The following is a 17,646-nucleotide window of genomic DNA, read 5'->3' as shown; positions in this document are numbered from 1 at the left end:
GCACTTCAGAAGGGTTCAGGTCCTGAGAAAGGGAAGGGATGCTGGTGCAAGTGAAGACACAGACCACGTGTTGATATCGAAGCAAGTGGCTCTGAATAGCTCAAGCTGTCTTTATACAATCACAATCCTGTTCACCTGAGCAGTGGTATTATTGGTTATTTTATTTAAAGAAACAAGAACATCAGCTTCATAAGCCCCAATCATTATAAAACCCCCAACAGTTTCCCTTCCCCCTTCCCCATCTTTGAACAATTTTAACAATTTTAATATATAACAATTTTATTTTTCCCTACTCATCAAATAGCACCCGTCATAAAACTTTTTTCTTATTGCAGACAGAGATGTGCTCACTGTATAAAGCAACCTTTCCTGATCTGCACCCATCAATTCCTGATGAAATTTCTATTAATCAGATACAACTTCCCCATTTTTAAGTTTCTATTGATCAGACACAGCCTCCTCAGAGCAGTGATGCAAACAGGATCCACTGCTCTTCACAACTCCCACAGGTTTACTCAGTATGACTATAGTTGTTTCTCTAGGAACATGATTACATGTCCCCATATACTCACGACTAATGGTTACTTCTGGAGGATCAATAGAAGCAGAAAGAAGAGAGAAAGGTTTTAGCCTTCAAAAAGAATATTGAGAAAGCATAGAATCATCCATAGTCCTTTTGGCCTGTGTGGTCCTGACTGCCTGTGACCATTCTTGGACCTTCAGTCCACAGGCACCATTATTGGACAAGCTGGACCACAGCCTGTAAGTCATTCTAATAAATCTCTTTTCCATATATATCTATTCTATAAGTTCTGTTGCCCTAAAGAACCCTGACTAATATATATCTCCAGACTGAAATGGTCAAAGAGATTGGTATGAACATGCTAGACATCACATGGTCTATTAGCATCAACATGCTAGTCTTCATGTGGTCAAGTTGAGAAAAATCAGACAAGGAAATTTCCTGGTATAGAGCTAACTTTATTTTCTTTTTTTTCTACACATTCTATCTGAATAAAGAGAACTTGTGCATCTCCCGTCATTTCATCCACACTTAGAATCTGACTTGGAAAAGTGATTCTCATGAAGATACTGTGTGTGAATACTCTTACCAGGGTTTATATGACAGTCCATTCTCAGAGGTGCAAGATGGAAAAACCTACATTTTCTATGAAGAAAAGAATACTTTCCCAAATAACTTAAACTTTTCCCTGGGACGAGTGCTCCATTCTTAAAGACCTGCTATTCTTCTGACGTTAAATTTACTCTGCTTGGCTAGTAATGCTGTTTTATGGGTTGGCAAGACTAAGCATATAAAGGTGCCTACTAGCAGCTGGAGATCCTAAATTAGAACCCAATTCCTACATGGTAGAAGGAGAGAAGGATCTCTCTCAAATTGCCCTCTGATTTCCCCATGTGTACTGTGGTACATACAGACCCAAAATAAATACATAAAAATGTAATAAAAAAGAACACTATCTTGCAATGTCACCCTCAATTCCAATAGTATCATAAGAAATATGTACTCTTATCGTATTGAGCAAAATCACAGGGAATTTTTTTGTTACAATGGATTTATTTGTAAACTCTAAAACTTAAGCAGCTCCCCAATCATTGTAAAAGAGTAAGAAGATAAAGCAGCCCTGGAATCCAGGTTTAGCTCATTGTCTAGTTCTCAAGATGACTGCAGGCAGGCAAGGGTTCTTCCTAGGCTTAGTGTGAGATACTGGTTTTCTAACAGGGGCTGTATTCCCCAATTCTCTGGGAGAGCATCAGAAATGCTAGCGCTAGAGTCCCAGTCTCAGAGATTCAAATGCAACTGCTCCAGAATGACTGACTGGGTTTGGGGGACTTGCTAAAGTATCACAGATGACTCTATTGTCCAGGCTGGGTACTATCTGTGCAAGGTGAAGAGTCCTGTTTTTGATGATCTCAAGACCAGATAGCCTTGGCCTTCTCACTAAGGCAGCATAAAATAAAAAGTTAGAGTAAATGTCAAGTGTCCTGCAACATATTAAACATTTTGGGGTTAAGATTAATTTTTTTCTCTTTTCTCAGGAGAACTGTACTAGGGTTGTTTGTGGAGATTGTAGTTTTCTCCCCCTTCCTTTTCTTTGCCCAATACCATAAAGTGATTCAGAATGAAAAATTCTACTTCTGTAAGATCTAAAGCATCTAGAAGAGGGGACACTTGCTATAGAATGTGCTAGTCTTCTATGTTAGCTTCTTGTTTCCATCATGGAAAAATAGGAGTAAGCAGATGGCCAAACCCCAGTCATGCATGCTTAACAGGTCCTGGGAATACAAGTGCATGGTAGGTAACCATGTTCTTTCCTGTTTGGAAAAAATATCTTTAGATTCTTCAGGATTTGGAAAATGTTTAAGTCTTAAATTGCTATCAACAGGAATTTGAGCTGACTCACCCACTATGTAATCAATTCTACTAAGTAGAAGCGCATGACATTTTCAGCTTAATTTTTTTAATCTCTAAAACTTGTACAGAGTCTGAATCACTGTAAAAATGTAACAAGCTTAAAAACAACACTGAAACAAGGTGTAGTTTGGAGATCAAAGGTTTTAGAGAGTTGTCCCATGATCAAGATGAGTTAGCCACTCAGGACAGTAGGACTTGAGTTTACTTTCCATGAGTCACTTCACTTCAGATGTGATCCTCTCTGAGGTCCTTTGTTCAGCTCTGGCTTACCTCTTTAGCCTACTGGCTGCTCTATAGGGAATTCTCTTTCTGATTCTACTGGTAGTGAACTTCTGAGCACCCCAATGGCTTGAATTGGCTGCTTCTCAATTTTCTGTGTCCTCCAAAGGACCAAGGGCACACAGAAGGAACAAGGAGCTTTGGGTGCCTCTATCACTGCATGACGCTTGGTGTTAAGGGCTTATTTACCCAAGGTTAGAGAAGTATATTAGATCCTATGTTTTTTATAAAGTTCTATTAAAATGCAATTAAAAGTTCTAAAGTGTGCATTAGTTGTCGAGAGTTTACCCAACCTATACAATTCCAACACAGAACAGCATAGTACCGAACAACAAAACCCTTCCAACAATTGAAGGATGCTACTTTGAGGCACTGTGTATTACCAGTAATGGTGACAGAAGCCTCAGTTTAAGCCTTGATCTGACCTTTACTGATATGCAGCCTATAGCTCTTCCTCTGAGATGATTTTCAAACCTGTTTACTTACCTGAAAAAGGTGGTGGTCTGCAGGAAGGGTCACCATAAGTAAAATGTACAATGCCTGTGAGACTGGCATTCTGGGGAGAGATAAGCCCCTCTATCTTTGTCACTGAAAGGCCATAGTCAGAATTCAACTTTAGGGACTCGAATTTGGCTTCTTCTTCTATTTTCTTGGTACATTTGATTAAAAAAAAAAAAAAGAAAAGAAAAAGAAAACCAAGCAAACCTAACAAAAAAATCTGTGTAGACAAAGCACCTAGCAAGAACATTGCTTTGTGTATCTTCCTGCATTTTCAGGCATGTATGAATTCACAAAATAGTGTTCTCCCCTAGGTAACAGTGAGTAAATTACAGTATGCTGATCTGTGTGGTTATACTGTCTGTACGCTGTGGAGCTGAGGGGAATGTGGCTCAGTAAGTAGTTCTTGGTTCTTGGACTTGCCTTTGATACTCTGCTTATCACAGGCAGGCCGATCCCACTGTTTCTGATCTCTTCATGTACAAACAGGAAAAAAGGAAGCTTTATATGCTCCCCTAAGAAGCTGCCCAAGAAAGGCGTGGCTATGGAAGGGCCATGCTATATGATCTAGCAAACTGTCTTTTTCATTCTGCTCTTTGTACAACCATTTTTCCTTCAAGAGTAGCTTTGCAAGTAGCATTACCTACCTTACTCTCCTAGTTTCTTCTCAAATTTCTTAGGAAAGCACAGACTTTGTGGAAGCCAGCTTTCTGTAACTACAATACTTGACAGAATCAACTTAAACTAGGAAAAGGCTCAGTTTTGGAGGATTCCATCTGTGGCTAGTTGTCTGTGACACTGTAGCCTGAGGTGAGACAGGGGTGGTAGGAATACAGGTGCAGCAAAGGTACTTAGGGGCTGAGAAGTGAACAAAAAAGGAAGGGACAGGATCCCACAATCTGCATGAGGGCACAAAACTCCAATCAGAGATTAAACCTCTTCCCACAGGCCCTACATTGTATAGGTTCCATTGCATCCCCAAAGCACAAAGCTGGAGAACAAGGCTTTCACAGAGAGGACTATAGGGGAATAATCAAGATCCAAACTATAGCCAATTGCTGTAAGTTTATACATATACCATGGCTGCCAACTACAAAGAAAAAATATTATAATGATTTTTCATTATTGTTCCAAGGTATGGGCAAATGTTAGCCTAAGAACTTTTGCTTTATTGATAACCTCTTCCCCAAATATACTGACTGACATTTAAGAAATGCAAATATGTCTAGGTCACTCCTTTAAAGGTACAGCAGGCAATTTCTATGGCAGTATTAGTGTGTAGGGTGCTATATTAGGTATAAGGACAGCCAAGACAGTTGCTGTCCTCAAGGAAACAAAGCCATGTAATACTAGTAAGCCAAGATTCTATTGAATTTGTCTTTCTTCTTTCTCTTTCTTCCTTTCCTCCCTTTCCTTCCTTCCTTCCTTCCTCCTCAACTCTCTCTCCTTCTTTCCTTTCTTCCAGCCCCCAGCATTGGATCCAGGGCCTTATACATGCCACACAAGTATACTAGTACTGAGGTACATCCCTAACTCTAAGAAACCAAAGACACACACGAGCACTTCCTAATTCTTGTCTATTTCTATGTAATCAGGTATCTTAATAAAAACCTTTCGTTTACCTGCCTAAGGAAGAATGTCTCTTGACCCAGACAGAGGGTACATGCATGTATTCCTCTCAACAATGGGGAGGGTGAGGTAGGAGGATCATGATTTGCAGCCAGTCTACAAAGATCCCGTCTCAGTAAGATCCCGTCTCAGAAAACAAACTACAAACCAACATGCATGATGCTCAGATACTACTAACCTACTGTGTCTTCTGTATCCATGGGTTCTACACATGTGTATTCAGTCATCTATACTAAGTATGTCATATTCCCTAAAAATACATTCTAGCAACTATTAACACAGCATTTAAATTATATTAGGTATTATAGGTCATCTAGGGATAATTAGAAGATATGTATGGGTTATACTAAAATATTACACCATTTCCTATTATAAGTGTGAGCATCAACAGGTTTTGGTATCCAGGTGATGGGGATGCAAGAGCCTGAACCAGAACCAGCCCTGAGTTCTAGTTTGAACATTCCTCTTTTATTAGTGTTTGCAAAATGCTTAGTAAAACTATGGGCACACAGATCAATACTGTGAATAAGAAAACAACCCTGTCTCCATGGAAGTTTGAAGTTCAGGATAAGGCTAAGGATGACTAAGAAAAATGTCACAGTAAAGCATGCTATACATGTTAGAGTGTGAAGTCACATCTGGAAACTTTGTTAGTTCAGAGGACTTCAAAATCTCACCATGAAAGAAAGGCAAAGAAATAGCACCGGGGGCCTCCTTCAGGGCTAGTGAAAGTAGAAGGGCTCCTGGGAAAGCCTTGTGTGCTGCTAGGGCTGTGTGCTAGATATGAATTGTGGGATGTAAGAATGTATGGTCATCAACTTGTAGGAAAAACCAAAACAGGCTAAGCTTCCAGGAAGAAAAGTACTTTAGTATTAGGAAAAATGTGGGCAGCCTCTCAGATAGCTACAAACTGCAAATACAGCTCATGATTATTTAAAAGCAAACAAAACTAAAACCCATTAAGTTTGGCTCTGTTGGCAGACCTTGTTTAATATAAGAAAATTCTTTATTTTTTCTTCCTCTCTACTTTAGTCATTGGAGCAGCTCTTCTGACTCCCAGGACAGGAATGCTCACTAGGAAGGAGTCAAAGGTCTTTCTCCATGAGGCCTTTGTTTCAGCTGACAGTGAATAGCCCACAGCACATAACCAGGTACTACCTAATCCAGCATACAATGCCATCATGTACTGCTGGGGAGTACTGGACAGTCAGTAATGGTGGCAGCCAGTGATATTGTCTGTCTTCACGTAAACCCAGCATTCACCATTCACAGGATGTTTTGGGGAATTTAACAAGTATCATCACTTATTTTTGGTGTCAGAAAATATCAAATATAAAGAATGTGAAGTCTATGGAGCAGCTTCTTTGTGTGGGATGGCTGGCTCCAGGTCAGAGCAGGCCATAGTTCTCCTGGTTCCTGGGTCAAAGTCTGTGAGTGGGTACTTACAGAGCTGTTATAGTTGGTCTATGTCTGTGCAAGCAATTCTTCAATGTCCTTGACATGGCTGCTCAATTTAGATTATTATATACATATGATTTATAAAAAAGATACTATTTCTCAGGAACTAAGTGCCCAATTCCTTACTTTTTATAGGCTAGGTCTGATTGGAAAAAAGGAAAATACTTAAATACATACTTATTTCCATAGTAATATGTCTGTCTCAATGAAGATCATTATGGCACGTTAGAGAAAATTTAGAGCTAGTCTACGATTTGTGGTTGGCTAATCCTTGAGATGACAGCCTTACTTAGCTTGTGACTCAAAGCCTGGTGTTTTAAAAACATGCCCAGTGTAGACCTACATTAACTTCAAACAATAGGGCTAGGGAGTGCAGAACAGTGGGAGAGTGTGAGGTCCTGGGTTCCATGTTTAGCACTGCAAGAGAAAAGATGATGATTTATCCCTTCATCTTCAGCCAAAAAACTTAACAATAAATACGTTTAAAAGAGATGAAATACAATGACCAAGGAAGAGAGTGTCTGAATAAATGTTTTCACTGAGGTATATCTTGCTCAAACATATTTCTTCTCTTATATTACTCCTATTACAGCTCAGGGAAGGCAAAACCAAAAGAACTCAAATGGTGATTGAGAATAAGATGTATAATTTACCTTTCGAACATTACCTAGGAAAGTGCACGTCATAGATACACAGGTAAAATGCATTTGACCCAACAGAAATTCCACCTGGGCTAGTAAGTGCTCAGTAAATGAGTGTGCCTTGCACCAAAACAGAAGTCATCATCTCCCCACAGAGGATACCAGAGAAAAACATAAATCAACACAAGCAAAAGGGAAGCCCTTCTTTGCCCTCCCTAAAAGATGCAACATTGTCCCTTTGTCCCATGCTTTGTAACATGGCTGGCTACAGCTTTGATTTTGTGAAAAAACAAGCTGAGTAGGGAGGCACGAAAAGCTTCCCAGTGAAGGCCACTTTAGCCATTGCTTGTCAGGAAAAGCACAGTTGGGGCTGCAACCTCAAATCCATGGGGACATTCTGGCAAATACTTCTTAAAAAGATGGCTAAACTTTAACATGTTGAGAATGTGGTTTACACTTTTTTGAAGGTGGTTTTTAAAGAAGGGACATTGGAGCCTGGCCTGTAGAAATCAAATTGTTTGTAACTTGCAGAAGAAAACTGCTACCTTCCAATACAATCTAAAGGAACACACAGGAAAAGGAAATACCCACATACCAACTCTCATGTTCAGAGCCTGTTGGCCTTTTGTTAAGACACGGCCACCCAAAGTATGAGTCTTCCTGAAAGCTGGCTTAAAAGTGAGAATGGTGTAGATGTGTGGGTCTGTCTCTCCTAAGGTCACCTTGTCTATGTCTGTCTCTTAAGGCTATCATTAAAGAAACTTACACAGCGTATCCCAAGAACTCTGGGTGGTCTCTGTGCATAGAGTGACACAAGGTGGCACCCCAAGTGCATACTATCATCACTACCCCCACCTTCTTTTTTCAACATGGCCCTGCTGCTTTATGGACACAGTACAGTGGTAGACAAACAACTTGCCCACTTGACTCCACTGAGAGTCTTGTCTATGAGTTTGCAATCCTCACCACTGCTCAAAGACAGTTCATGGAACATCAGGAGCCATGGTTCTGGGGACTACATGGTGGCGTGAGGGGGGAAATAGATGGATACTATTATAAAAAATTCCCAGTGAAATTCCTGTGCAGTCCAGAGAAAGCACAGCACATATATCCATATAGAGTGATCTGTATAGAACATGCTAAAGAACTACTAAAAGAAAGCAGGTTTCTTCTAGACAGAAAAGGTAACCTTGTTTTATGCATGTCCATTTTGGAGGAATTTAGCATATAGGCACCCTGCAAACAGATAAGAGACATGTTCTTTACAGGAATGCTGACTGGAAAGACTTGCCCAGACTTCAGGGTTAACTGGAAAACTCCTACAGAAAGCAGGGAGGCAGGGAATTATTCTAAATTCTCACTGAAGAGGTCTTTTTATAGCTTCAGAGCAGCTATATATTGAACAAACAGGAAAAAAAGTAATGTTCTATATAGGCCAAGCTATAAAACTAAACTACCCTTCTCTTTGCTCTTTCTTAAACTTCAACAGGGGACTGAAGAATATTTCATTCATACCTCAAAGCTCCATCTATCCAAAAGATACAGGGTTCACGTTGGGTGCAATTCCAGTCACTGTATATAAATTCATGCTGTGTTTGTGAGCCTTTTATTGAAGTCCAAGACAGAGTATGACCATCTCCTCTGCTGATTGCTTTATTATCACTTTTTAAGTGAAGATCGATCCTTGGAGCTAATCTCAGTTGATCTATCTAGGCATAGGGGAAAGCACTGTCAGAAGAGGATTAAAAAATGATTAATTTTTATTTTATGTGTATGGATGTTTTGCCTGCATTTATGTCTGTAGCAGATGCATGCCTGGTGCCCATAGAGGCCAGAAGAGGGCACTGAATTCCTTGGGACTGAAGTTGCAGATGTTTCCAATATCCATGTGGGTGCCAGAAATGGATAGAAGCTGGGCCTTTGGTCAGAGTAGCCAATGCTCTTAATGGCTGAGTCATTTCTTGATACCTTAGGATAAAATTTAAGCTCTGTTCCTGTTAGATTAGATGAGGGAAGCGAAAAGATCTAGATCTGAGAAGAACCTCAATAAAAAAGAGCTTCTATAAGGTCCTGATAAACCTCATAATTCATCTCAAGTCTGTTTCCAAAAAGCTTATCAATTATGTGGTACAGAGCAGTGGTCTATAAATATGAAAGGAAAAGACATCATGCAGAACTGCAAAGTGCACAATGTTTGGACTGAGGTAGAAGAATGTTAAATACAGTTGAGAAGCTCACCTGGTAAGGGGACAAGGAAAAGTAAGATGAAACCCGTACTGCCATTCGGGAGGGGCTTAGGAAAACATTTTAATCTTTCTCTTGCCTGAAGGTTATATTGTTCTTTAACTGTTTCATTTTCTGGCAAGAAAACAGTCTAGTTGTTTTTGCTCCAGTCATACTAAAATTCTTCTCACGAATAAAAGAAAGCTGCAGCAGAGGGGTTGGCAACATGAGAGAAATAATTCAGCTTTCTGGTAGCAGAAGCATTATGCCAAGACAAGAATGTGAAATTTATGATGAATAAATGCTGGTGTACACCTTGGCTCATCTACAGCCTAAACTCAGCAGAATTAAGTTCTCTGTGAGTTATGATCAGCGAGATCACCACAGAGGAGTTTATTTGAAAATGTATCAGTAGTTTCTGCAGAGAAGAAGGGGACAGATTTTTATGACAATCATGGGAGCTGAGAACTGGAAGTAGCTTTAGAAATTGGAGCATAATTGTTTCATTTTTCCCAACAAGCAAACTGAAGGTTCGTAGATGTAAATTTGCTAGTTCAAGCTTCAAATGACTTTAGCGTCCTACTCTCAAATACATGTACATAAAGCATTTAATTTTACTCTTCCCAATTAAAATTAAGTAAGTAGCTGTAATTTACTTTAGGGTGGTTTTTAACTGTGAAAAAACACCTAACATAAACTTTATCATCTTAGTCATTTTCAACTATATAGTTTAACAGTGTTAACTATGTTCAGACTTTGTCGATGAGATCTCTAAAATATTTTCATTTTCTGAAACCAAAACTGTGTACCCTTCAGCATCTCCCACTAGGCCTGTGGTACCACAGTTCTGTTTCTATCTCTCTGACTATAACCAGTATTACCTCATATAGATGCAATCATGCAGCAGCTGTGCTTCCATGTCAGGCTTATTTAACTCAACAGCCTACTCTCGTGTTGTACCCATGTTTAGCTGGGGTGACTCACACTCCACTGTAAGTACAGACCACATATCTATCCATCTGTCAACAGACATTAGGGTTACTCGGACTTTTTGACTTTTGTAGACTGTAAAATTCTTTCAGTGTGTTACAAATATCCCTAATATAGGAACTAACCTTATTTTAGCCCACCAAAACTACAGCTAAATTTTATGTTTTTGATCCGGATATTCACTAGTACTTTGGCTAAATGTGTGCATGTGAAAGATATACTATCTTTTCCCCTGCAGAATCTAAAATAATCCTACCTTTTTCAGAGGTGTTTTGTAGGATAAGAATTATGAGTTAGATCTCACATTCACTCTCATCACCACCTAGGGTCCTGGTGTACACAGTACAGTGTCAGACAAGGACAGAGGTGTCAGAGTTACCCACTGCTCATGTCATAGCAGCTCATTCAGAGGAACAATCCCTTAGAAACAGCAATAGATCAGCAAAGAAAATAAGAACAAATATGGTTTGGAATTTATCTGCTACTCAAAATACTCATGAATTGAGCAAATTAGTTTGCTTTTGGAAGTCTATAGAAATAATTAAGTTCACACTCAGAAACACAAAAATACTTTGCTCTGTTCATTTATATGCTCAGACTAACCAAACTCCAACCGCCTATATCTTTAACATAGCACACTGTTAACTCCTGACGGCTCCACAACAGGTTCTTAATTCTAACCCTCTGCTGTCTGAGCTGCATAGTTAAAAAAAAAGAAGTTTAAGAAGAAACATTGGAGCACAAAGTAATGACTATTGGAAAACTGGTGCTAAGATTACTATGGCTGAACCCTGACATCATCTGGAACCAGCGCACACCCACTTTATCTTCTTATCGTGCAGTCGCATACAATGGCACTAATGTATTTCTTCATACTAGTACTTGAGAAATAGGAGAAACTATAGTTTTCTGGTTGCTGTCTTTCTATCAAAGTACATTTTAGTAACTCCTGCCCTTGATAAGATTACCAAATACTTTTGAAATACTTTTAGTACTATATTCAGCAGTATGTTGAAGCTAGTGGCCAGAAACATCTCAATACAGAACAATTCTCCTTTCCTACAGATCACAGACTCACCTAGTTCACTTCATTATGGAAAAGGTCTGTGGGATATACTGTCTCCAACACTGCACACTAACCAACTTCCTTAACAAGGCTTTCTGCTATGTGAGAACCTGACACTCAAGAGTCATTTCACTCTAACGAGCCCTGTTTGCATGGCATAGGTAGAAAGGAGGATACTAGGATATTAGAATAGGAGAAACTCGTATTAGTTAGGATATTTAGGATTCAGAATTTAGGATTCCTGAAATCATGGGATGATTTTTTTTTTTTTAAGATGAATTAGTTTTGGAAATCTTTCAAGCAGAGCTGCTATCAATCAGGACTTGGCTGGAAATTCCTGAAATCATGGTCATATGTATGTGTCAAGATGAATCTTATCAATACAGACCCCTAAGCATTTCCTGTGTTCCACTCCCTACAGTCTTTCCCTCTGTCTTGCTCACAAGACAGTGAGAGAGTCATGTCAGGCATGCGGTGAGTAAGCTAGATTTAGAACAAAGGTCAGAACATTACTTCATAATACGCAGAAACCATTTCATTTTTGATGAACACATGATCTCCATGAACACCACAGGAAAGAAGGCCCAAAGGGCTGAAGATGCTGGAGGCATTTCCCTAGCCAGAGTAGCCAAGGAATACAAGACAAGTAATCAATCATCCACGCCATGGTGTTCACATCAGGTTCCTTTAAATGGAGAAAAGCCAGCTAGGTGTGGTGGCATACACCTTTAATTCTAACATCTGGGAGCCTGAAGCTAGCCTGAGCTACATAGTGAGACTCTGTCTAAAAAACTAACAAAGCTAGAAAATCCAGAGAGTGTGGCAAACTGCAGACCATAATCGATGAGGATGATTAACTGATAGCAATTACAGAAGGGTTGTGGAACTCATTCAGCAGCAAGAGACCCAAGACTGAATCTGGCGGACTTTCTTGCTCTTTGCCTGAGATGGAAACACCATGGGCAATTCTTTGCTGCCTGTCCACTTGTGAGCTACTCACCAGGCCCATCCTCAGTCTATTTTTACTGGATGGCTCTATCTGGTCCATACTCTAAATGTCACCCAACCTTTCTGATTCCACCTGATGAACAAACAGGGGAGGTAGGGTTAGTTACAACTACTCCAGAAGTTGCTTTTGGCAGAGAAGCTAATATACACTGCCATGGGCCAGTGTCTTTCCCGAGGCACCTTATGCAGACAGAATGATAGTTTAGCAGAAGGCAGAGTAATGCATCTGCTGGCCCTGAGATTCGATACAGTGAATAGAGCCAAGAGACTTGAGATAGGCACACCAGACTGCAATTTTCAGGAAGAAAGCTGGCAAGAATGTCAAGGAAAAAAACAGGTACATGTGTGACCATTATTATGGGTACAAAGTAGGAGGCTGACTTGCTCACAGAAAAGCAATCTGCTTCTTCCTGAAATGAGAACAATGCCCACTGCTCTGTGAAGGTTAAGAAATACTGGTGCCACTTTGAATCCCTTGGGGTTGCCACAATGGAGATTCAATATCTTGCATATGAAGCATGTGGAGAGAGACTGACTGGCCCGAGGAGAGGCTGAGCTAGGGAAGTGACATTCTTATCATTCTGGGAACAGAAAGGCAAGTATGACTTTTATCTATCTGTTTCTACTGAGCCAGGAGCTAATCATGTCCATGAACTTCTGAGTTTGCTAAAGAATGAACAGAGCTGAGCTCATGTCTGGCCTTTGGCCTTGGAAAAAGCTTTCCTGAACCTTAGGTTTTGTTTGGAGAGTTCTTTAAAAATTGAAAAATCTTATTGTGCTTTTGGTGGTCTCAGCATCAGGGATGATTAAAGTGACAGGGGAAGCTGCCCTGAGAAGCTGACTAGCAGGCCACATCATATGAAGTGGGGGGATTTCAGCTGGACAATTGTCTTTAGCATCAGTGTATCTGGCAGCTGAGCTGGTATCCAAGGCTTCTGGTTCAAAGGACTGAGGGGAATTATGGCTGAATTGTGTGATTGGGGTCCACCAGCTCCAGAAGAGGGCTTGACAGGAAGGAGACTACACAACTTTGGCAGCACAGATCCTGTGCACAAGGTAATCTTGGGACAAATCGCACATTTCCATTTAGTTAACCAACACTAGGAGTTAGTTCTATGTGAGACTGTTCTTTATATGGTAGATAAGAATAGCAAATATTTCTCAGGTGTGACTATCATTTCAGGGCTTTTCATATATTACCTAATTGGATGCCTACCACAATTCCATTTGTATTTCCCACTAGGCACTGAGGGGTTAAGTGTCCTGTTCAAGGTCATACACTGGGAGCTCAAGTTTGGACTTAGTGTAGATAGGTTCTTGTGGACAGTGACTATGGCACAGGTCAGATCCTGTCCTCATAGGGTGGGGCAAAACAGATAAGGCTCTGCATACTAGTATTTTAGGTACTGATAAGTAATCTGAAGAATAAGGGGCATGTGAATCTGGCTGGATTCCTCTGGAAAGTGGTAGGTGAAAGCTGGCTGTGCATCGTGCCCAGCAAATGGGAACAGTGTGGGTGAGGGCCAGGAAAACAGTGAAGGGCCTCTGAGGATCTCACAAGAATTACAGACTTATTGTTAAGATGCTTCTTTGAAGCCTCTGGGGAAAGTTCAGCAGGATGGTGAGAGGATCTCATCTTTTTTTGGAAAATGATCATATTGGTGTGTAAACAGATCCCAGGGGATACAAGTAAGGCAACTCGCATGGCTATGACAGTGGCCAGTGCAGAGGATGGTATGACAATCTAGTCTCCTCTCCTCCTTTAGGCCTTTGCTCTAAGGCCAGCGTATGGCAGCTTATAGCAAGTCGGCTCAGCTAGTACTCTACTATGGTAGATGTGGCACTTGGATTCAGAAGACTTGACACAAAAGGGAAGCAAATAGGAATTGGCTGGTTGCTCAGATGTAACTGACTAAGTTTTCCGGTGCAGTAAGATCTAACATGGCAACCCCGGCCTTGGAAGAAGGCAGTGTACATCCCTCATGAGGAAAGTGCAGTCATTGGGCTGTCCTGAGGTAGGCACCACTAGCTTGTTCACAGTTCATTTCTCATGATGTTTTTAGTGTATACTCACTGGGAAGTTGGCAGAAGGCCACGGTCTGTCTGGTCTTTTTATATTTTTTGATATTTTCTCTTTGTAGTTTTGGGGATAGACTTAAAGGGCCTTGTGAACAGTAGGCAAGTGTCCTATCATGAAACCATGACCCTAACCCTGGCTTATCTTTTGAGAGTAGTTTCACCATTTCAAACCGCAGGGCAATACAAACAGTTAAAGATGACATGAGAGATGGTGGTCCTGTTTCAAATGCAGTTTGTATTCTGATCATGCTTGCTGACCTCTACACAGAGAAACATGCAGAAGCACAGGATTGTTTTGTGTTTATACAATGCACAGAATCAAGCTGCTTATTTTCCTGAGTTCTACTGCTAGAGGATCCCATGAAATGATGCAACCACTGGAGCCTGGAAAGCACCATCAGCCTCAAGTTTTCCAAGTGACTCATGTAGCTGTAGCTCTCAAGTGTATGCAAATGTATGGACTGGTCTTTTCCTGGTGACCTTATTAGCTTGTGTAGGCCTTAAGCTGATGATCATTCCCTAGGCATGGCTGAATGTGGCTTGATATTCTCTCGCTAGGTAATTTCAGAATTCAGAGGATTCTCAGTCTTGATGCTACTCAAGAAGAATTTGCTCCACTTTGTAAAAACAGAAACACACTTAATGTTGACATAAAATGCAAATTTCATTTTTCATACTATTTTCTTGTTTAACTTCTATTTTGAGACAACTACGAAAAGAACCAGGGAAAGACTGAATGTGGTGTGACGTTGGCCATGCAGGAGTCTTCTAAGGGGGGAACCAACAAAGCCATACTAGAACACAACAGAGCTCTGCAAATGTTCACCCTCCGTACTTAGCACTTCATAAACAAATTTGCTATAAGAGTGAAAACAGATGAAAAAAGAAATGGAGCTATGGCAATTTGAAGAAAAGTGAAATGGGAAGTTTAGGACAGAAAGCCGATCAATAGGAGACTACAGTAGTCTTTGACATTTCAGTTATTCAGAAGTCGGATGCTATAGTATTGCATAGCCAGGAGACTATGCTGCATATAGGCTAGGCTCACCTTACAAAGATCCAGAAAAACAAGCCCGAGTCAGGGTGATGCAGAACGAAATCAGAAACACCTCTCAGCTTCACTGTGGGCCAGCATGTAAGCAGATACACTCTGTCTAGAAACACACCTGTCACATGGTAACATACCTAATGCTTGTAACCCATTCTATTCATCTTAAATTCTGATGACAAATATTAGGAAAGTAGGATATATTTATGCTTTGGTATGTGCCACATAGCCATGTACAGAACATCCTAAAAACACTTGGATTAAAACACAGTTTTCTTTTCCCTGGGGTTTCTCACACTGAAACCATGAACTTCAATAAAGCCTAAGAGCTCAGAGCTCAGTTTCCTAGAAGAACCAGGCCCCAGGAATCCCAGAAAGCTGGTATTTTCCTGTAGAATGTCCTTGAATCTGGTGATAGGACAGTTTATCTTTGTATGTCTGCATTAGGAAAGAGGACAGTGCCTCACCATCCTGTGGTGTAAATCACAAACACCAAAGCAGTGCTGTCCAATCCAGGAGGGACTGTCAAAGCTGAAGACGAACAATGAAAAGCAGTCTGTCACTGAACCATCTTACCTGTCTGCGGATTATTTCAAGGTCTCTTTTGGCTTTATTCACCAGGGCTTGAATTTCTACGGGGTCTTTTACATTCTTATTTTCTCGGAAGGCATCTCTTATTCTCCTGACAGCATACATTCTAATGAATTCAGAGAAAAAAAGAAAAGATGTCAGCAGGTATGAAGTTCTGCTTTTAAATGAATTTAAAATATTTTTTTCTCTAGAGTTAATGGTTGGATATTCTCCTACAGATAACCCAGTTTGATCTTTGCTTGTCTATTTGAGGATGGCTAAGCAAGCAGCTTTAGGAAAACAAGTCTATCCCAAATAAGTCACATACAAATGGCAAACTGTTGCTGGGATACTCCTTAGACCACTGGCCCTTCACAGTTATGCATGTCTGGTTTCCCTCCATTAGCACGGATAATTGAATCTTTACTATGAAGAGACAAACCACAGATTCAGAGGACAAATGATGCATTTCATATGCATGTACAAGGACAGTGATCAGCCTCCTAATTCCTGTCCATTATATGACGGCTAGGTAAGCAGGCCCATGGCATCTTTGGTGTACTTTTTTAAAATGACACACTGTTGCTGTTCTTCATGGTACCAACTATTTTAATTCTACTTTTTCTAGACAAGGTCTTGCCATGTAGGACAGGGTGGTCTATAGCTTGTGATCTTTCTGCCTTGGCCTGAGGAATACTGGGATTATAGGCATGAATTTCCATTCTTTGCTTAATTCTAATATATATTCATCCCTCTTTCTTTCTTCCTTTCTTTCTTTCTTTCTTTCTTTCTTTCTTTCTTTCTTTCTTTCTTTCTTTCTTTAAGACAGGGTTTCTCTGTGTAGCCCTGGCTGTCCTTGAACTCAGAGATCCATCTGCCTTCTGAGTGCTGGCATTAAAGGTGTGCACCACTACCGCCTGGCTTAATTCTAATATTTTAATCTACTTGCAAACTGGTTTTATAACAAGAACTGATCTCCACTGTCAGCTTTTTCTTGTCGCTGGAGCTCCAGGCAAAGCATGTGCCTGTCTATTGAGCTCTGCTCATACCCTTCAACCATTCAGCAAAGCTTTGGCAAGAACACCACAGCCTAGAGAAGCCATCAATACCCTGATTTTTTTTTTTTTTTTTAATAACACGCAAGTGGTTCAGAATACCTAAAAGAGAAAGAAAACTTCACAGAATGGAAATAAATGTAAAATTCTCCAAAGTTTAAGAAAATCAGAGTTACTCAAAATGTTCTACAACTCATACCATCTTAGCTTAAGGTCAAGTTCAGAAGACTTGGCTCTACACTTTTACTGTCTCCTAGCTTTCCAAAGCCCTAGCCTAAGGAAATTGAGCTATATATATCTTAGAGTTAAAGACGCCAAAGCCAGCTGGAGAGAAGGCTCAGTGGGTAAAGGTGTTTGCTGCTCAAGTCTGGTGATCTGAGTCTGATTCTTAGCAATCACATAAAAGTGAAGAGAAAACCAGTTCCACAATGTTGCCCTCTGACCTCCATATATGCACTGTGAAATTTATATGTCATCCTCCCCAATACAAACACAGGTACACACACATGCACACACAAATACACACAATGTCAAAAACCTCATTTCAATTTCTAGACATACCTTTGACATGACCATACCATGGTGCCCTTCTATTTTTTTACCCTTTGGCATGGAGTGTTACTGGCTCTAAGAGAAGGCACATCACTGGCTCAGAACCACAGACATAT

The 17,646-nt window shown here is 40.4% G+C and overlaps 1 protein-coding gene across 1 annotated transcript in view; it reads right to left on the bottom strand.

Annotated features, from left to right (window-relative positions):
* Lyrm4 (LYR motif containing 4) overlaps positions 1-17,646 on the bottom strand; it is a 120,831-nt gene that overhangs the window by 81,123 nt on the left and 22,062 nt on the right. The window contains exon 2 of the mRNA XM_034510763.2: positions 15,930-16,050. Coding sequence (XP_034366654.1) covers positions 15,930-16,050 — 121 coding nt within the window. The remainder of the gene's footprint in view (positions 1-15,929; positions 16,051-17,646) is intronic.

This window comes from Arvicanthis niloticus, chromosome 8 (genome assembly GCF_011762505.2).
Source record: "Arvicanthis niloticus isolate mArvNil1 chromosome 8, mArvNil1.pat.X, whole genome shotgun sequence".
NCBI lineage: Eukaryota > Metazoa > Chordata > Mammalia > Rodentia > Muridae > Arvicanthis > Arvicanthis niloticus.
The sequence above is the reverse complement of the archived record's forward strand: the minus strand, read 5'-3'. Positions and strand labels throughout refer to the sequence as shown.